This window comes from Hyaloscypha bicolor, assembly GCF_002865645.1.
Source record: "Hyaloscypha bicolor E unplaced genomic scaffold K444scaffold_191, whole genome shotgun sequence".
NCBI classification, from domain to species: Eukaryota; Fungi; Ascomycota; class Leotiomycetes; order Helotiales; family Hyaloscyphaceae; genus Hyaloscypha; species Hyaloscypha bicolor.
Genome location: NW_020194693.1, coordinates 791478 through 811857, shown reverse-complemented (window position 1 = coordinate 811857; position 20380 = coordinate 791478). Strand labels below are relative to the sequence as shown.

At 39.2% G+C, this 20380-nt stretch overlaps 4 protein-coding genes across 4 annotated transcripts; 1 reads left to right on the top strand and 3 right to left on the bottom strand.

The window, feature by feature from the left end:
- Positions 1 to 1288: 1288 nt before the first annotated feature.
- On the bottom strand, positions 1289 to 3835 carry K444DRAFT_298703 (uncharacterized protein). The gene is made up of 3 exons (XM_024871701.1): positions 3719 to 3835; positions 3022 to 3668; positions 1289 to 2950 (listed from the first exon to the last, which is right to left on the bottom strand). Exons 2-3 carry the CDS (start codon positions 3614 to 3616, stop codon positions 1449 to 1451), a joined length of 2097 nt encoding a protein of 698 aa, XP_024726268.1. The 5' UTR covers positions 3617 to 3668; positions 3719 to 3835; the 3' UTR covers positions 1289 to 1448.
- Positions 3836 to 4461: 626 nt separating this feature from the next.
- K444DRAFT_549613 (WD40 repeat-like protein) lies at positions 4462 to 6007 on the bottom strand (the record flags this gene model as incomplete). Its single annotated transcript, XM_024876473.1, has 4 exons — positions 4462 to 5008; positions 5070 to 5384; positions 5438 to 5564; positions 5620 to 6007. The coding sequence occupies 4 exons, from the start codon at positions 6005 to 6007 to the stop codon at positions 4462 to 4464; spliced, it is 1377 nt and encodes a 458-aa protein (XP_024726267.1).
- An 8895-nt stretch (positions 6008 to 14902) lies between these two features.
- On the bottom strand, positions 14903 to 16864 carry K444DRAFT_622925 (uncharacterized protein). The gene is made up of 2 exons (XM_024882196.1): positions 16168 to 16864; positions 14903 to 16115 (listed from the first exon to the last, which is right to left on the bottom strand). Exons 1-2 carry the CDS (start codon positions 16425 to 16427, stop codon positions 15326 to 15328), a joined length of 1050 nt encoding a protein of 349 aa, XP_024726266.1. The 5' UTR covers positions 16428 to 16864; the 3' UTR covers positions 14903 to 15325.
- Positions 16865 to 18439: 1575 nt separating this feature from the next.
- Positions 18440 to 20380, top strand: K444DRAFT_549353 (WD40 repeat-like protein; the record flags this gene model as incomplete). The annotated part of the gene is made up of 4 exons (XM_024876449.1): positions 18440 to 18575; positions 18630 to 18711; positions 18764 to 19637; positions 19682 to 20380. The coding sequence occupies 4 exons, from the start codon at positions 18440 to 18442 to the stop codon at positions 20378 to 20380; spliced, it is 1791 nt and encodes a 596-aa protein (XP_024726265.1).

Sequence of the window (20380 nt, the reverse complement as noted above, 5' to 3'; positions counted from 1 at the left end):
CTTCCACAAGTACAGTCATTGTACCAGTCTATGAAGGGACCGTTGTGGTCGCGGCGCTTTCGGCCGACCCGATCACGGCCTGTCCTTCTGATTACAATGATTTGGGCTCTGTGTGCTGTCCTGTGTATGTCACGATCTGGGTATATTGTCACATCTGCATCCGTAGACTGACATAATACAGCGGCTTTACCCTCTACTCCCAAGCCAAAATTGGCCAAACCCCTTGCTACACTGTTCTCCCCACCGAGCTCAACACCAACGCCGCCAGTGCCGCAATCGCCTCTATCTCCGCACAAATCGCCGCAACGGCCTCCCCGGGCTCCACACCTACGGTTTCCGTTCTGGTAATTACTGATCAGGTCTTCGCTCTTTCCCTCCCTCACACACCGCACAAATCCATTCTTAGCACACAGATCGGCGCCGGCGTTGGTTCTGGAGCGGGTGGATTGCTACTTCTGCTATTGTTGGTCTGGGTCTACTCCCTGCGGAAGAAACTTAGAAGAGAAAGGGAGCCGAAAGGATTGAGCGCGGCTATTTCAAGTTCAGCAGCGACTAGAACTAGTGGACCGACACCGATCGCGAGCGAGAATTTAAACTCGGGAGGGATGAGCCAGCAGCCGAGTTTACCCTCTACAGGACCTACGCCACCAGCCGGTCCAAGTCCGCCTGAGCTGCCGAACAGGAACTACTCACCTTGGGCACCGTATGTGCCATCCGGGGTCCAACAGCCATATCAACAGACCTATCAACAGTCGCAGCCTGGCCAGCCATGGCAGCAAACACTAGGCCCTGCTCTACGCCTGGTACAAGAGCAAACCGGCCCACCGCACACGGCAGCGATGCCCGAGGCTTATGACGAGGGTTTTCTCAACGGCTATCGTGTGATGCCCGTTGTGCAGACTAACGTCTACGAGGCGAATACGAACTTGCCACGACCAGGAATCTCACGCATGCCAGATGGGACGGTATATACAGACCCGGTAGAGATAGGACAGAGTAACACGCCACGGGTTATTTAGAGTCTTTATAGTAGAAATATTACTATAAGCATTTAAAACTTTAATAATAAAAGTATTAGTTATTATAGTTACTACTTTACTCTACTTTTGGTTTTATATACTAAATATTACTTTTTATAATATCTTTATTAATTTATTTCCGTTTCTTAAATACTTAAACAATAAAATATTATTATAATTATTACGGCTAGCTTATTATTAGCTTATAATTAAACTAGTAATAGCTAGACTATAATTAGCTAAACGTATAAGTCACAGTTTATACCTATCTTAATCGACCTCAAGCGAAGTGCCGCAGAAAGTTGAGGTTTTGACCTCGATCTTCTGAGGATGCTCGCCTCAAAAAATATAGTATAATTTGTGGCTAATTATACGAATTACTATATATTGAATAAGCTTCATAGCTTAAGCTTGGGCGGCTCTCGTACGTCATTCCATTTTCGTGCTTTCTGTTCTGTTAGGAAATGGCCAATGGAAAGTTGCGCGTCTAAGTCTGTTACTGTTTTGTATCGAGCTTCGTTGATTTCGGCAATACTCCGCCACGCCGAGAAAGCTCCCGGAACTTTTTGTCACCGCAGAGATGGGCAACTGCAGAACTTGTGGTGAAGATATAGATGATGCCGCGGGAGCTTTGGGTCGGTCTACGCTGTTTGCAGCAGTCGCCTCCTCGGTGCCATTTGATGCTGTGTTGGCAATTGATCCTTTGCCACTATCTGGGGGAGTCGGGCCGTTTGGCATTTTGGGCCCGGTGTTTTGTGGCTCATTTGCCGTGAGCTGAACGTCGAAATGATCCCGAACGGGGGTGCCTTGATTCGGATATGTCCATGTAAATGCCCTGCTTCGACCAAAAATGACTCCTCCTCGTCCCTCTGCGAACGGCTCTGGACGCCTGATGCGAGTGGAAAATGGCGGTAAAAGTACCTGGACCCGGTCACAAGTAGAAGCTCCAGGGACACAGCAACATTCCTCGAAAAGAAGGTGGGGTTTGTGCCAGTGAATCCCATTTGCAAGCCTGAAAGGCTCGGCCTGACTGTTCCCGTGTCTTCTGCAAATCTCATCCACGGTCGATACGCAGGTTGCAAGGTAATCTTTGCCTTTGGGAACTTGCTTCCAACCCTCGCACAGTGTAATTCCATCTTCCGAGGGTTGTATCAGTGATCCAAATCCTCGCCCGAGCAGATTAATGGTGTGAATCTCTCTTGTGAAGTCAACCCAGCTTCTACCAGACGCTGTCAAAATTTCGAATCGAGGTTTCAAAGAACTTTCACCACTGGCGATTTCGAGAAAATCCCAGCCTTCAAGTTTTTCTCGGTCGATCCGTCGGAAATCTTTGCCGTCGGATTCCATGAGCAGCTTTTGATAGTCGTGCAGCTTCTCAAATAGAGACAAATTTCGCTGCACCAACTCGTGAAAGAGAAGCTTTTTGACAGTTTTCTTGATCTCTTTACTTGTGCTTCCGTCCTCCTTTGTGGTTTCTTCGATGACAATCTCAGGGGGATCGAAACTAATTTCAAGCAGCATGTTGGACTCGTCCAGCAAAGCGTCCACGGCGGCATCTGCCCCACTTCCGCTATGAGCGTGATGAAAATCTTCCAAATTTAAAGCCGGACTTCCGCTATGGGGGCTGCTGTCATGTGTGAGCTGCGTGCGCGAAATGTGAAGCACTGTGCTTGCTCCGTCGAGAAGCCAACCACGACGGCCGCCGACGTCGAATATATTTACATATATGCTCTGACGTGCGTATTTGACTGCTTCACGGTATGAACGTTTTACTAGGTGTAAAATCCGGTGGTTTCTCATGCCTGATCCAATTGTGGCACCTACTGTGACAAATTTTCCCGCATTCAGTGTCATCTTTTCTAAAGCACAACCGGCAGAACAGTAATTTGATCTACTCCAGCATATCTCGTTGTAATTGACTTCCGGAGCGCCTATATCACCAACATGTTATTAAAATTCACCTTGGATGCCTTTTTTGTGACAACCTTCGGCTCGGACTTACCTGCAAACCTATTGACTGAGGTGGCCCAGCCAACAAAATTTCTGGTCGTAGTCCAAGGAAAAGGGCTGAACGTAGAGCTATCATGGTAATCTTGGCAGTAATGCTGCGAATTCAAGTAGGATATTCGATCCCCATCCTGGTTGCACAAGAAGTGCCAGACCACTGCATTATCTGACACTTCCGTCGCAACAAACATAGTCGAGAAGCCTTTTAGCACGGGCATATCGTTGAATTCGGTCAGGTAATATGCGTCGCCCAAACTTGCCATCAGGTCCATAGAAATCTCCAATCCTCGTTCATTGTGTATTCGAGCTGGGATAGGATAGCCCTGTACAATAACTGGGTTTTCGAACAACAAGTGCCAGCAGGACCCGCTTGTGTCTGGCCCTGGATCATTGTCCCCGAGCACCCCAAGATGAGAGCTAACCTCATAATAAACAGTCCGTTCTTGGGACTCTGACTGTTCTGTGGTGGGTGTCTGCAATACTGTAATTTGTGCTGTCGAGTAAGCCATTTTGTCGCTGCTTGGTGACCACTTCAGTGCAGCACAGAGCCAGGCAAGCTGCTCGCCGATTTCAACTAGGGAGGGTTGCATGCCTGTCGCCGTGATGAACAGGTGTGTCTCGCTTACAACGCATTCAAATTGGCTGTCATCGGTAAGCCTGCCTGAGCCAAGTCAGCTTTTTGATGCTCTTACAGTAACAGGCAAGCCTCTCACATTTATAAGGGCCGGCTGAATCGTTGGCTAGGGATTTCCCCAAAGCTCTGAGTATTTCAATACCACTGTCAGGCCATATTTGTTGCATGTACAGTGCACAAGGAACTGCCTGTGCATTGACAGCGCATCCAGTAAGTACTAAGACATCCCCGATATCTCGGCATGGATCATCTTGGTAGTAGTGGTCGAGGAAAGCACGTAACCTCAATGCTACATGAAATACTGCACCATAAATTGGAGCTGGATTCTTATGCCCTTTTGGCGTAATGTGGTCGAGGCTTGCACAAATCTTGTTGTTGATGTCCAAAATGACAGTGCCGTTTCGCATGGTTAGTTTCGCAGCTGCACGTATCTTTTTCAACAGCCATTGGTACTCTCTGCTTTCTCTTAACAACTCGCAATGTTTCGAGAATTTTTCAAGGTGGTCGCTCTCGGGCCCAAAAGAGTCTTCTTTATCTTCCTGGATGATTTCGTCGCTGGGAGGGTCCAAGTCAGTTGCCGGTATCGTCTTCCAGAAATTTACCTTTTCCTCAACGGAAATTAGGTCAGAAGATCCAAAGGGTACCACTTTGTCGTGAGCATGTGCTTGGTCCTCTGTCTCATTCGATTCTATCGCCGTTCGAAATGAAGCAGAGATATAACTAACGCAGAGGAGTTAGTACATCAGCCAAATTCCTATAAATTAGACGTGTAGATTCATTTGAACCTTTTCGGTGGTGCACCTACTTTCGATTTTGGCGGACGAACGAGACTGCTTGGGCGTGCTCCTTTTCAACCGCAGTGTGGGTGACCCTGGCTGCAAAATCTCTTAATAGGGCAGGAAGGGCCTTGGAAATAATAGACACAGCATCGGGGTATTGCATCAAAGGACCAACATCACGATACAACCCGCTAGTGAAATTAGAAATCACGGCCTCCTTTTCGTCATAGGGCAGATAAAGTTGCTCGCCATCTGTTATAACTGTTCTCCCATCATCCTCATTAGTGTGCTCATTTTTATTTTGAACATTGACAGTTGAGGCATATCCAGAGTCCGTTGGGGGCGCAGTACTATCCGGAGGTTCGTCAATTGGCACATGGAAGCTATGCTGCACATTGGCCACTAATCGAGCAGGCTGATTGAGGTCGAATTGCTGTACCATATTGTTCGGACCAAGAGTAAAGAGAGTTGCAAGGGGCCCATATACTGTCAGGCCCTCAACTCCACTCGAGGTTTGAATATCTTCCCTGATCACTTTTTTCGTTCTTATATCCCATGAAATAATCTTGCTGTATAGGAAATTGTTTGTAAGCCTTGTTTACAGGGATGGGATGTTTGAAAAAGACGTACCCCTCCGAATACTCAATAATACGCCCATTTTTGGACCATCCCATCCACTTCCGACCTGACAGACGTTTTTCTAACCTGTCTAGAATCCTAATAACTCTTGCACCCTTTTGGTTCATGCCAGGATGTTTCTCAATAGACCAAAGTCTGAGATCTCCATCATCTAGCTGGGTGGCCAACATTTCTGAATTTTGGTGTATTGAGGATGCATGCCAGGCTAGTGTAACAACAGGTGATGGATATATTGAAGTTGTTAGATTGTGAAGAATCGTGAATCTTGGCTGCAAAGTAGCAATAAGAAGCGAACCATTCGAGTAACTATGACCTTAGGGATCAGCGAAAATTCCTTTAAGCCAAGATTACAAGGTTACCCAATCGCGTATGTGGTACAATTTTGAGCAGGTGCTATTGCCGTGATTGGTACCTCATCTATGGTCTTTGTTGAAATGCTGAGCGATTCCGAAAGTTCAAAGAGGGTTATAGTGCCTTGATCACTTCCTATAGGCTATCAGTACATTTACGTACGAGCACTTAATAAAATCTCAAATCGTACCAAGAGCAATAACTCCGTTGCGCATCCATGCTACTGCAGTTAAGGCTTCATACGATTCAAGTCTTCCAATCTCATCCCCAGTAAGACAATCCCACGCAATTGCTACCTGTTCCTCACTACAGCTGACTACTAAACGACCTCCTTCCTCACTCGCGGTGTGTGCAGCTAAGAGGGTGACATTTTCTGTATGTCGTGAAAAGCGCCTTTCGATTATGAGCGTATCGTAAGGTGCACATATTACCGAATTCCCATGAGCGTATAGCAGCATCGATGCTGTGGCCGCACATGGTACGAAATCGTGATAGCCTCGTGCTTGAAGTTCCGTAAAAACAGGTGCAGTTCCCTCCGGGAGGCTTGAGACCGGAGAGGTAGGTGGCTGCGAGGACATGGCGATAATATTGGCCGCGTTATCCACTGTGATACTGCAGGCAGCATTCGCTGGAAGATTGTTTGAAGCTCAAAGACACGTTTGTGCGAAAAAATCAGGATTTAGAGACGGTGAAGCGGCTGCAGTGCGGCTGTGCCCAAAGTGGGATGCGGCCCTGGATCTGGGAAAATGTAAAACGACCCCCGACCCCGGGTGTCAATTGGGGGCCGGACTAACCTACCCGTCGGCAATTCCTCGCTTTGCTGGGGCCGACTTGCACTAGCAAGTCGGACCAGCAACTCCGATATTTGCGATAAAATATTAATTATTAAATTAACCACATAAAATACCGAAATAACAAAATTAGATTATTATAGCCCTCAATCAAGTCTATAATTGCCTAATAAAACTTTTTGCGATATAAGAAGGTTTTGGTATAAATTATTAATAATTCACTTCAAAATCATAATATTATTTATATTTCTCATAGAAATCAGTTTATAGCATACTAACTAATTGCTATATTTATTAATATTAAATCATATATTACTATTAAAATTAGAAGTCTATATATCTTCTTGCATTATCTGAATATTAATAGCTTTAATCTTATACTTCTTGCCCTATAGCTTTTTTCCTTATATTAAAGCTTCTTATTTTCTAGTTTCCTTAGCCTTCTTCTCTATTCTCTTCTTCTTATCTCTTTTTGCCTTCTCCTTAGCCGTCTATTTCTTCTTTTTTTAATTTAATTATCTTTTGCCTTTTAAGTCTTTTTTAATTACTATTTTATATTAGTTTTTAGCTAGCTCTAGCTCTTTTCTTATTCTAGTAAATTCATCTTTTTCTTCCTTATTATTTCTAGCTTTAATATTATATAAACCTTTTATAAAGAAAATAATACGGCTTTTATAAATAGATTAAATATATTATTTATAATTTTCTTTATTTATAAAAAGAGAATTACTAGCCTAAAGATCTCGATTATTCTTATTTTATAATTATTATTTAGTAATAGCTTTTAAATTAGCCTTAATTTGGGCCCCTTTTTTAAATTTCTTATTTAAAAGCTTTCAAAAGAGGAATAATATAATATTTTTATATTTTTCGAGAAAATTTATATATATAAAAATTTCTTTTACTTTATAAAAAGTTTATATAAAAGCGGTTTTAGTATATTATTATAAATTAAAACCTTTAATTCCAGAATTCTCTTTATTATAATTAGTAATATTAGTTTTAGAAAAGAATTAAATAAAGTTATTAATATTATTAATACTTTACTTTTAAGCTTAATTAAATAAAAAAGCTTTATTTTATTATTATTTAAAAGAATATTAAAATAAAAAGGCTTAAAATCAGGAAAAGTATTAGGCTATTTCTTTTATATTAAATATTTAGAAGATTTTATTCTAGTTTAGGGCTTATTTAATATAGATATATAAATAGCTTTATTAAAATAGTTTTTATTAAAGATATAAACTTGTTCTTTAATTTCTTAATTACCTAGTTTCTTTTTATATAAAGCTTTATAGCCCTAAGAACTAGCTTAAAATTAAAAGAATAAATATTTCCTTTAATAAAAGTTATTATATGAATTTAAATTAATATTTAAAGAAATATAGTTTTTATAAAGTTATTTTTCCTTATATAAATTCTATTTTTAATAAAGTATTTATATTAGTATTTTGTTTATAAAAAATAGCTTATATTTAGTAATTAATAAAAATATATAAAATATACTAATAAATAAAAGAATATTATATCTAATTACTTATAAATAAATTTAAATTTATAAGTAATATAACTATTATAGCTATTAAAAATAAAAAGATAATATTTGCTTTTTTATATATTTTTAATTTAATAATAAAAGTATTATAGCTAGCTAATAGCTAGCTTATTATTTATATAGTTTATTTTGTTTTAGGTAATTTTTATATTATTAAAAAAGTTATTATTAATTTTTTTTTTAAATATTTTATAAAATATAATAATAAAGCCTTTAATTATAAAACCTTTAGCTAAAATATATTTTATTATTATAATTAATTCTCGTTTAACTAAATCCTTAATATGAATCTAGAATTATTAATTAATAAATACGAAATATAAAATACTAAATATAATTATTAAGTATTTATTTCTAAAATATTCTTATATATAATTATTATTAAACTAGTAATATATCTAATATAAAAACCAATTTTTATTAATATTATATATATTAAATATTTATATTTTATATTTATTTAAAATAGCCTAGAACTATATAAATATTTTTAAAACTAGTTCTAGAATAAATATCTTTTTCTATTAATAATCTATAGGCTTTATATATATAATATAATATTTTTTAAACTTCTTTTATTTTTTTATATAATAAAAAGCCTAATTATTTCTAAAGTAATTATTATTTCTATTAATTAAACCTATAGCTTCTAGAATTTATATAATAGCTCGAGTAATTATATTATATTAAAATAAGAAATTCTTTTTAATAATTCTTTTTATATATTATATTTTTTATTTTTCGAAAAAGGCTTTATTTCTTATTTTCTTTTATATAAAGTTATATAAGAAATATTAAATATATCTATTATAATTTATAAGCTAGTAATTTCGGGTTTAAATAAATTATAATATATTTTTAAGGCCTTCTATATTTGAATCTCTTTTTTTAAATATAGCTTTATTTTATACTTTAGTATTTTTCGAAGCCTTTTAATAAGCTTTTTAATTTATTTTCTTAATATTTAATATATGGCTTTTAATATAATAATTAATTTAATAATTAATATAATTAATATTTTATAATTCTTGGTATTTTTTAGCTTTAGTATTAAGTAAATTCTTTTTAAAAAGAATTCTAAAAATCCCATTTTAATTTATAATATAATATTATATAATTATAGAATCTAATATAGCCCATAATTATATAAGAAAATTATCTTTATTAAATATATAATTATTTCTTAATCTAATATATAAACTGAAAAATAAATATTAAAATTATTAAAATATTAGAATTAATAATATTATTAAATTAGTAAACTAGTCTAAATTAAATAAAGAAATACTTATAAATAAAGCTTTATTAATTACTTGAGAAATAATATTACTAGCTATTTATAAGTGAAAATATTAATTAATATTATAGTAATTATTATATTTATAAGAAATTATATATATTAAAAAATAAGAAATCTAGTCTATTTTATTTTCTTTTAGTTTCTAGTTACTTTTAATAATATATTATTATAAATTTTAAAAGCTATTTAAAAAGCAAAGCAAATTTTATATAAGAATTAATACTAAAATTAAGCTTTTAATAGCTAATTACTTTTAAATAAATAAATAAATAGAGATTATTAATTAATACTTTAATTAAAAATTATATTTATATATTATTTATTACTAAAATAATTAAAATAAATAAATAGCTATAATTAATTATTAATAAGCCTTTTTTAATATAAAACTATTAGCTAATTCTTATTTATAACTAAAAAAAGCTATAAATCTTATATTTCTTTTAACTAAAACTTTTTATTAAAGCTAGTTTATCTAAAAAGAAATCAAATAGAAATAAAGCTAAAATATTAATAAATTAATTATATATATTATAATAATTTGCTTAAGATTATATAAAATAAATATAAGAATAATATATAATATAAGTTAATAAATACTACTATTTAATTAATTTTGAAATCGGAAATAAAAAATATAAATTATTATAAAATACTAGAAATCTAATTATTTAAGCCAAAAGCTAAAGAATTAAATAAATAATTTATTTGAGATTTTAGAAAAATACAGCTATTTATTTCTTTTAAAGCTATTAGAAATTATAAAGATATATTTAATTTTTTATATAAAGAAGTTATTAAAGAATTCTTAGAATTCTTATTAAATTAAATAAATTCGAAACTGCCTTTATTAATATTAGAAAATAGTAAATAAAAATATAGTATTAAATAAATTATTATAATTAACCTAATAAGAAATAGGCTAAAATATAGAATCTAGTAAATTAGTTAAAATAAGAATTTAATATAATATTTAGATTTAATATTAAATAATAGCTTTCTGGTTTTATAATACTTTTATAATAATAATATTAATATATTAGAACTTTTATAAAATCTGTAATATTAGCTAAATTATATAAAAAATAATACTTATTTGAAATTATATAGAAATAATAATAAATTCTTTTAAATTATATATTAAAAATATTTGTTTTTTATATATAAAATACTAGTTTATTTAAGAATTAAAAATGAAAATAGTATAAAATTAAATAAATTAATAGCTTTTATAAAACTCGGAAATAAGCTTATTTTAAAAAAGAAAATAATATTATAATTTAGCTTTTTGTTTTATTAATTAATATAATTAATTAATAATTACTTATATTTTATTACTTTCTAAATATATATAATATAATTACTTTATTAAAGAAATATACTTGAAATATATTAGAAATATTTAGAAAGCTAAGTCTCTTATAAACTAGTATATTATAAAATATATATATTTCTTTATAGCTTTTTATATTCTAGTTTTCTCTTTCTTAACTTTAAATTATTTTTATAAGAAATTTTTTATTTTGCTTTTTAAGCCCTAAATATTATATTTATAATAATTTACTTCTTTTTTATTATTAGATTCTTAAATAATTACCGAGTATTATATTTCTTATTTAGGTTACTATATAGCTTCTTTAAATAAATATATAGTTCTTTAATAATCTTATATATATATTAATTATTCTAGTTTAAATAAAAGAAAATTAATATAAAAATATAATTACTTATATAATCAGAAATATAAATAATTTTAAGGTTCTTTATTTAGTAAATATTAAAGTTATTATAAAGTTTGTTTTTAATTTAAATTAACTAATTATTAGAAGTAATATTATTTTTTAATTATATTTTTAAAAATAAAAGAATTAGAAAGTTTAATTAAGTATTTATTTTCTAAAGTAAGGAAATTAGTTATTTTTATAGGTTATATAATAAGCTTTTTAATAATAACTTTTTTTTTATAAGGCTTATTTGATTTCTTTAGCTAATTATAATAATTCTTACTATAAGTAAAAATATTACAAGTTTTTAAAATTAGCTTAATAATTTCTTTATATAAAGCTTCTAAATTTCAAAGTAATTTTTAGAACTTTGCTTTTAATAAGGCAAATTTCTTTTCTTTTTTAGCTTTTTAAAAGAAAGTATTTCTTTTATTATAAGTATTAATAAAATACTTAGATTTCTTTTAGAAACCTTAATAAAAGGCATTAGTTTACTTTCTAGTAATATACTAGTAATATCTTATATTATAGATTCTTTTAATTTATCTAACTATTTTAAAACTTGCTTTTTTATAAATCTTTATTTAATAATAAAATTACTAGCTTATTTGCTTGCCTAGCCAGTTTAGGGCTTTTTTATCTAATTATTCTAGGGTTTTCTTTTATTCTAATATTAGTTAATTAATATAAGAATAGCTATAATATATTATATTTATATTTATTAAAAACTAATTAAGTAAATATTATTTAAATTCTTTATAAAATTAATAAATAAATAAGCTTTAAATTATATTATAAGTATAAGATCTAGGGCCTAAAAGGCATAATTAAATTATTTCTATTTTAATAATTTAAAGCTAAAGAAAAGAAGAAAATCTCGAAAGAGCTTTAAATCTAAATAATTGCAAGTTATATATGGGCCCACGTAATTGCTAAGCGAAATCGCGACACGTGACCTTGACTTTGCTTCCCGACTTTAACTTTATATATCTAGCTAGTTTTAGTCTAATTTCTATTTCTATTATATATTATAATAATTATAATATTTATTATTTAATTATTATTAATTATATCTTAATTTATTATTATTATATAATAATTACTTATAATTACTTATATTATTTATAAATATATATTTTACTTTATTTAAATTTTACTTATATTACTTATAAATATTTATAAATAATTCTTTAATATATTAATAAAGTATTAATTAAAGTTATAAATACTTAAAAAGCCTTATATTCTTTTATTTATTATTAAAGCTTTTTAGTTCTTAATAATAATTATCTTTTTTAGATTTATTTTAATTCCTTTAAAAAAAAAGAATAATAAGGCTACTTTATATTATATATTCTAATATAAAATATTAATTAAGGGCATATTACCCTAATAATAAAAGAATATAATTAGGTGCTAATTAATAAAGCACTATTAACTTCTGCTATAAGTGCTTTAATTCGAGATTATTTATATGTCTTATAAATTGTACTCTATTTCTCAGCCCTATTTATATATCTTCTCTTTCTCAACTCACTTAGCAAGAAACCAAATCCAAAACTAGTAGAGACAAGCAAGTACGTTTGGGGTGGGAATGAAGGCAGAACGGTAACGATTGAAAAGGACCACTATTAATATGCTTAGCTTAGCCCAAGAGGTGGAAAGGGGAAAGTGGAAGTGGAGTGGTTTTGCCTGGTAGAGGTGACTTGTATAAAAGTCTCTGCAAGGACATTGCAAGTGCATAAGCAAACGGTCATTGAGGGCATCAATCGCCATATTGGTTGGCAAGGTAAGTTATTTCTATTTATCATCCAACGCAGTCATGGGTATCGAGATACACTGGTGCTGATTCATGGAAGGGGAGTTAGGAAGGAAGGTTAGGTGGTGTGGTGTAGAAACACCATATGGAAGGGGGTGAGGAATGCCATGACAGTGAGAAGAAGGTAGACAACAACACCGTTCAGAGCTAGCTCTAGACTCACCGGCGTTGTGTTTTCCTTGCCTAAGAAGCTCACAGTGGTAGAGGCGGAGGTGGATCGCCGTGGTCTTTCCATTTCGATCGAGGCCTGAGCACATACTCGAGCCAACGATGGGCCCACCAACGAAAGATACTTCCGGATCCACGGATAGTGATGAGTCCAGATCGATGCATGCTCGCCTTTTATTCCTCGCCCCACCTCGAAAATCTCCGGCATTAGGATTGAGGAAGAAATCATATCACACTGAGCAGCAGTGGGAGGTGAAGACAAGAGAGTGGTGAATGGCTAAAGAAAAAGATTATACTGCTTCTGCATAGCTTAACGGAACTTTGTTGTGCGTTGGGTTTAAATGGAGGAGACGCGGGGTATATAAAACCTTCACTAGAAAATTCGGGCTTTGTTAAAGACTAGGGATTGAGTAAAGCGGTTTGTAAGAGGAGCAAGTTGAGAATTGGTTTACTAGCATGTTTGAGGGGAGGAAGGGTTAGGCTCCGAGGCACACTTATACCGATAAGGATATACAGATAATGCGCTGCGGGACTGCTCAGTAGGAGGGAGGTAAGAATAAAGATAGAAGAAATGACAGGAGAACAGCACTTGAAAACAACATCCCTAGCTAAGACTTCTAATGCTGCAGCTAAGCTCTGCAAATAAAACACACGGCTTTGAGAAACAGAGAGGAAGTTATTGCTTCAAGATATAGCAGCCGTGCCTATTAAGAGAAGCTGAAAAGCGCCCCCATGAAAACGTCCATTAGGTGCAGTTCCAGCAGGGTTGGAAAGCTATAGAGCTTTGAGAGCGAAGATTCTCTCTTTATATATACCTTGTCCTCCCTACTCATCGGACAAGGAGTCGACTCGCTCGAAGCTAAAAGTGAGAGCAAACGAACAGCGAATAGAGGGACTGCTACAATTATACTATGCACAGCTTAACCGAGGAGGCATTATACAATACAGGGGTATATGACCCCCTCTCACGTTGCCCACCTTAAGAAATCATGAATCTGCACGTACGAGTTAGGAACGAAATCAAATATAACTAATTGCTCTCTGTGTTCCTCTCCTTTTGAGTCAGAGAAACATGGGTTCGAAGCACTTCTGTTAGTTTGAATAGGAATATTATATATAATAACTAACATATCCTACTAAATTGAATACTGTCCTCCTTAATGGCGACCCCCAAGTCTCCGAGTTATCAATAGTCGACTGAAGTTATAGCCATTATTAATTGTGAGACGACGGGTGGTAATAAATATATAGCGAAAATGCAGTCTGAGCTCAGCTGAGCGTAATAATAGATAAAAAGAACAATAGCAATGCGAGATACTTGACAAGAAGGAAAGCAATACGTAGGTATACTAAAAGCGCAAGTGAAGTCCACTCAATCTCAATGCTGTCGACTCTGCTTCGACATAGTGAGTGAGTAAGAATATCGGCAGGAGTCCGCACTTGAAATATCGTGCTCCACTTCTACCTTTGAAAGCGTGACTCCTTGTCCAGGAGGTGTAGCGGGGGGGTAAGAAAGGCGTTGGAGAGCGATGCTGAGAGATTACCTTTATAAGAAGAATATAGAAAGAATGAAACTGGGAACTGTATAGTCTTGTTGCAGAGCTCTATGCACCTCGCTACTATAATTTATCAAAACCAGAAATAGAAAGACATGAAGCACACGAGGGAGATATAGCTGAAGCGAAGACAAGCGAGGACTGAATTATCTTCATGAAATGCGCAGAGGTATGAAAGTGCTTTGTTTGTATCTAAAGTAACTTGGAAGTGGATTGTTCTCTACATAGATATTATAGGTATAAAATCATTTCATTACCTATTTTGCAAAACACTTAAGCAAAAACCGCCGAGAAGGCAGAATATAACTTGTTGGCAAGGTTTCTCTCCTAAAGGGATGTGTATGACGAAAAGGGGGGTGTGTTCAAGGCACGCTTGTGCTAATGAATACGAAGCTGGTACATCACTGCAGGACTGCTGGACGGCATGAGCTGAGATGTAGAAAGACCGGATGAAGATGTGAGAAATGACAGTGAGAGGGTATTCGACAACAGAGCTGTACTTCAGTATGCTGACTCCGTAAGCAAGACTCATTCGGATCCAGAGGTATCTCGACATCGACAAGAACCGTTGAATTTGCGATGGGGACCATGGAGCACAGCAGGTTAAGCGGTGCCCCAGACACCGACCCACCATGGAAGTGGGTGGAGAAGCAACTGTCCACTGCAGAGCTTCTGAGGTCTCGAGGCTCTCCTCATCTACCCGAGGAAAGACGCCACGCACAGTCAGACTTGAACTGGACTTGAAGGCAAAACGAGCGGTGAATTAAAAGGACTATATGTGCCCAACCCTGCCCAAACGCCAATATGCACACCTATGTTCGACTGCCACGTATTTACAATCTCTCTCCCCCATGCTTGCCTCTCGCCGCTTTGCAACGGCTTCCAACGACATTATGCAAGCTCCTCGCATTCCTCGTCAACTTCTCGTGACCTCTTCTCCACTCATAAACTCCCCCACATGTTCACATGCTCGTAAACTCGCCTCACTTCGTCTTCCTCTCCTCCCTAACCGGCGCATAACTCCTATCATCCTCGCCTTCAACCTCCAAAACCTTCTCCTCCATCTCCTTGACTTGCCTCTCCCACTCCTTCTTTCCCATCTTACTCTCCCGACTAAACAACTCCTCATTCGGCTTCCTATAACTTCCTCCAAGTCGATCCCACAGAGTCGTGTATTGCCCATAATTATAATTAAAATACAAATGATGCATCGTGTGGCACGCCGCACCATTGATTATGGGAGAATTGGCGACATACTCGCCGTCATGGATGAAGACGGTCCAGACCTGGATGAAGAGGAAGAGGGCTAGGTAAGCGAATTTTTGGAGCGGGAAGATGAAGGGGAAGACGTGGTAGGGAATCGACTGCGCCCAGCCGTCGACGGGGTGGAAGGCGATGGCGGCGTAAGGTGTGGGCATGATCCATTTGTGGTGTGGCTTGTGGAGCGTTTTGTAGACGGATGGGTGGTGCAGGCTGCGGTGGATGAAGTAGACGAAGCAGTCCGTAAATAGCAAGAAGAGCGGGAACTGCAACAAGTTGTACCATGGGAATGGTGCTTCGGACGGTGCGTCGTAGAGTTTGGAGTAGCCGCGGACTTCGGCGAGAAAGAAGGGCGCGGTTAAGGCGGACATGTAGGGCATGCTGTTCACGGCTTGCGAGATCTCCATGCGCACTTGGTTTTGTAGGAACTTAGGGTGTTTGAAGGTGGTTTTGTCGAAGATGAAGATGTAGGAGAGGGTTGCGACGATGAAGTAGAGGAGCGCGCCGAGGAGCCTGGAGATTGTCAGAGGAGGTTCGCAAGGGGAGAGAATCTGGGGGAACGTACCACATGATGAGAAAGAGGGAGAAGAATTGGCGGTAGGCGTTATCTCGTGGCAGCTGGCTCATCCAGGCTGCGTCTCGCGGCGTCCAGGAGAGGTATTTGCTGGAGGGCGTGTGCTGCCATGATGAAGCGACTTTCAGGGCCTCGATAGTGGAATTTCCGAAGCCGTTCTGCAGGAGGTAGGGAGCGGGTTGGGCGGGGAGAACGGCGGAGTAGAGGTAGTCGAAGAAGAAGGTATCGCAGAGCTCGAGGAGGATGTCCATGGTGGCGAGTGGTGTATCAGTCGGTGGGTGTATTCGAGATGATCCGATCGTCGGAAGTCGAAGGGATTCGCAGACACAAACTCCAAATCAATGGGTTCAATCCGAGGGTCCAAGGTCGTTGAAGGAGAGTCAAGAAGTGAAGCTGGGCGGACGTTGGGTATTTGAATTGCCTCTTGCTCAGACACTGGCGAAATTTGTTGATCGACGTTCCTGACAAAAGCTGCTTAGCGTTGCGAAAGGTGATGGCTGACGAATCACAGGCATCAATCCCCGTTTTAAAGGGGGGCTACGGTGGCCACTCCAGCTCCGCAGATGAACAGAATCGTGGGCCGATTATTAGCGTTCGGTTGGCTTCTGATCCGGACCACCGAGATCAGGACATAGCAAAGGTACGAGGACGATGTGCCAAGAATGTGCAAAAAGGTACGATGTCTTCCACGAGCAATTTGAATGTTTGATGGAACCGGCCGACGGCGCAGTTTGTCCTTCTACCCCCCCTCAGCGTGCAGTCTGTGGAAAGGTGTCGGGTGAAATTGTCCCATAGGTTCATGTCGTGGTGGGGGGGTTGCGCGGACCAGTAGTCAGCACTCTGAAACATCTGCACGACAAGATCTTGCCGATCGTCAAAGATGTTGCATAATTGCTGCGATTCGAGGTTTTTCGGTGTTTCTTCCGTGTTGGCTGGATTGGAGGAGAGCATATAGTCATGTGACCGCATCTGGGGTAGTCACGTGGAATGAACGAACACTTTGCCTTTCTTGGGCCACAAACCCTGGTATGAGTTGAGCAGCTCATCATGGCCTCTCTTTTGATGGTATATATGCTTCATCAACAATACATGATCCCCCCTTTTCACCCCGTGACCACTCACCCCCATCCCTCGCTTGAGTGATTGCGCAAGACAGCGCACCCGCCCGGACGCCGCGGGATTGATCCAGAGGCTGCATGTTACAGCGCCTGACACCCTGTGCCTGTGCTGTGCTGCACCCCATGTCGGATGGGCAGTGGTTGCCTGCTTCGGGCCAGCTTCGGGCCAGCTCTATTTGAATCGGCTGCGGTTCGGGCGGCTGGCGAAGAAAGAGGGCCCTGGAAGGCCACTGTCTTGGGATGGAGATTGGGTGTACCGAGGTCAAGATTCAAGATATTACAACTCCACCGGAAAATTTGAAGTCTGGACAGATTCATATTGTGATTTAGTTTAAGTGGTGTTAGAACTCCAGAGACCACAAGCTCTTGTGTTGGTGCCCGTCCTGAATCAGACAACGCTCCTAGTACCAACCGGCTTAGCGCAGACTGCAGGTGGGATGGAGGGAAAGTGGCGGGGATTATCTGATGTGCCCGTGATAGAGCTGCCCCTGCTTTGTCTATACGTCTGGCCCGCGGCCTGCGGGATGTGGCTCGAGTGCGCACGACATCGGCATCGGCACCGGCAGGCGGACCCTTGCATCTGCTTCGTCCACGCGGTGTGGCCGTATCGCCGCATCGCCGCACGGCTCGAAACCGCGGGTGCACTGTGGATCGCCCCCTGCTCCCTGCTCGCTTGTCGTCTTGGGCAACGCCTGCTCCGCTCTGACTAGCGCTGGGTAAGGGGAGTTGGGGAAGGAACAAGCTGTCGTTGTGCCGCAAAGTTGATGAAGCCAAAATCGCCGCTTTGCTTTTCGCACCACATCTTCCGTGCTCCCCTTCCTGTCATCTCCCCTTCCTCCTCCTGCTCCATCTTCCATCCTCCATCTTCCACACTCGATCTGCAAACAACCTCCTCTCAATTCATCACCACCAAGAGATTATCTGCGATCCACAGCTATTGTCTGCAGCTGCAAACACTCACCAGTCTCATCGCCGTCAGCCCTGTTTGGCGCACGTCCGCGTGCTCAAGTCGAGGCGCTCCCCAATCACCAGCAGCGGCCACACCTATTTCTCCATCGATAATACATCGAGAAACTCCACGAACGAAAGTTGCAGACGTGCTGGAGTGAGCGTGTTGATCAGCTTCACGAGAACAGCGCCCACATATGGCAATGTACAACCCACACCGTGGGCTGGGTCCTGCCCCGAGCGGTGGAAATGCTCGTCTGAGCGAGTTGCTGGATGGCATCCGGCAAGAATTTGAGAATCAAGCTCGAGCAAGTTCCGACTATGAGCATTCAAGTAAGTGAAACATTGGGCCGGAGCTTGAAGCACGGAGTTTGCTAACCTTTCCAGTGGCGCAACAAATAAACGAGATGCAAATGGTCAGGGAGAAGGTGTACTCTATGGAACAAACACATTTGGCCTTGAAGCAGAAGTAGGAGTCCTCAATTCGATGGCCTAGGAGAGAGAATATTGACATTTCACAGGTACGATGAAGAAATCTCACGACTCCACCGCGAACTTGAGGCGAGAGGTGGCCAGCCTCAGCGCGCCGCAGGCATCGGCGGTCCTCCTCAAAATGCGGGCTCATCTCAACAAGCTCCTCCGGCAATCGGCCTCGGTCCAAGCAATTTATTCGGCGGAATAATGGCAGGGACAGGTGCGCCGGGCCTGGCGCCTCCTCCCCCTCAATCGGATCAGCATGGCCCCCCACAACATCAGATGCCTCAACCTCCTCCTCCTCCCCAACCAAGTCTTCAAGGACCTCCACCGCAGCAACCTCCCTTCCAACAAGGTGGTTATCCCGGACCAGCCAATGGGTACTCTCAACCTCCTCAATCTTCATCCTCTCCTGGTCCTAACAAGAGTAGGGGTGTTTTGAACCGTGGACCTGGCGGACCAGCCACACCTCAGCTGAACCAGCCGATCCCATATCCCGACCCAAGAGCAGTAGCATCGCCGCAGGTTGGACACCCTGTTCCAAACCAACATCCACAGTTCCGAGTTGGTAATGCATTGGCGGAATTGGACCTTGAGCGCCTTCCAGGACATCAGAAGAAGGTGGAGTCAGATTGGTTTGCGATCTTCAATCCAGAGGTACCTCGTGTGCTCGATGTTGATCTCGTCCACACTCTTCAGCACGAGAGTGTTGTTTGCTGTGTCAGATTCAGCCATGATGGAAAGTACGTTGCTACAGGCTGTAACAGATCAGCACAGATCTTCGATGTCGTTACCGGACAGAAGATTTGCATCTTGCAAGATGAATCAGTGGATGCCGTTGGAGATCTTTACATCCGAAGCGTCTGTTTCAGTCCTGATGGCAGATATCTCGCCACCGGCGCAGAAGACAAGTTGATTAGAGTAAGCAAAACCATCACTTTCTACGCGCACAGCTAACGATACAGGTGTGGGACATTGCCTCCCGAAGCATTCGCAACACCTTCGCCGGCCACGAGCAAGACATCTACTCCCTTGACTTCGCCCGCGACGGCCGCACCATCGCCTCCGGTTCCGGCGACCGCACCGTCCGCCTCTGGGACATCGAGGCAGGTCAAAATGTTCTTACCCTCTCCATCGAAGATGGCGTCACCACCGTTGCCATCTCGCCCGACACCAAGTACGTCGCTGCCGGCTCGCTCGACAAGAGCGTTCGTGTCTGGGACGCCACTACTGGCTATCTCGTGGAGCGTCTCGAAGGTCCAGACGGCCACAAGGACTCCGTCTACTCGGTTGCTTTTGCACCAAACGGCAAGGACCTCGTCTCCGGCTCTCTCGACAAGACGATCAAGATGTGGGAGCTCGTCGCTCCTCGCGGTGGACATCCCAACAACGCCCCCAAAGGCGGCCGCTGCATCAAGACGTTTGAAGGCCACAAGGACTTCGTTCTCTCAGTTGCTCTCACACCTGACGGAAACTGGGTCCTCTCAGGGTCAAAGGATAGAGGCGTGCAGTTCTGGGACCCAAGAACGGGCAGTACGCAGCTTATGTTGCAGGGGCATAAGAACTCTGTCATCTCGGTGGCACCTAGCCCGAGTGGTGGGTCTTTTGCGACGGGATCTGGGGATATGAGGGCTAGGATTTGGAGTTTTAAACCTTATCCGTGA

Excerpts from the sequence above, each read along its gene's own strand:
- K444DRAFT_298703 (XM_024871701.1), bottom strand. The coding sequence starts at position 3,616 with ATGCAACCCTCCCTAGTTGAAATCGGCGAGCAGCTTGCCTGGCTCTGT. Across the intron at positions 2,951-3,021 it reads CTCAGTCAATAGGTTTGCAG|GCGCTCCGGAAGTCAATTAC; the intron begins GTAAGTCCGAGC and ends TTGGTGATATAG.
- K444DRAFT_622925 (XM_024882196.1), bottom strand. The coding sequence starts at position 16,427 with ATGGACATCCTCCTCGAGCTCTGCGATACCTTCTTCTTCGACTACCTC. Across the intron at positions 16,116-16,167 it reads TCCCTCTTTCTCATCATGTG|GCTCCTCGGCGCGCTCCTCT; the intron begins GTACGTTCCCCC and ends GACAATCTCCAG.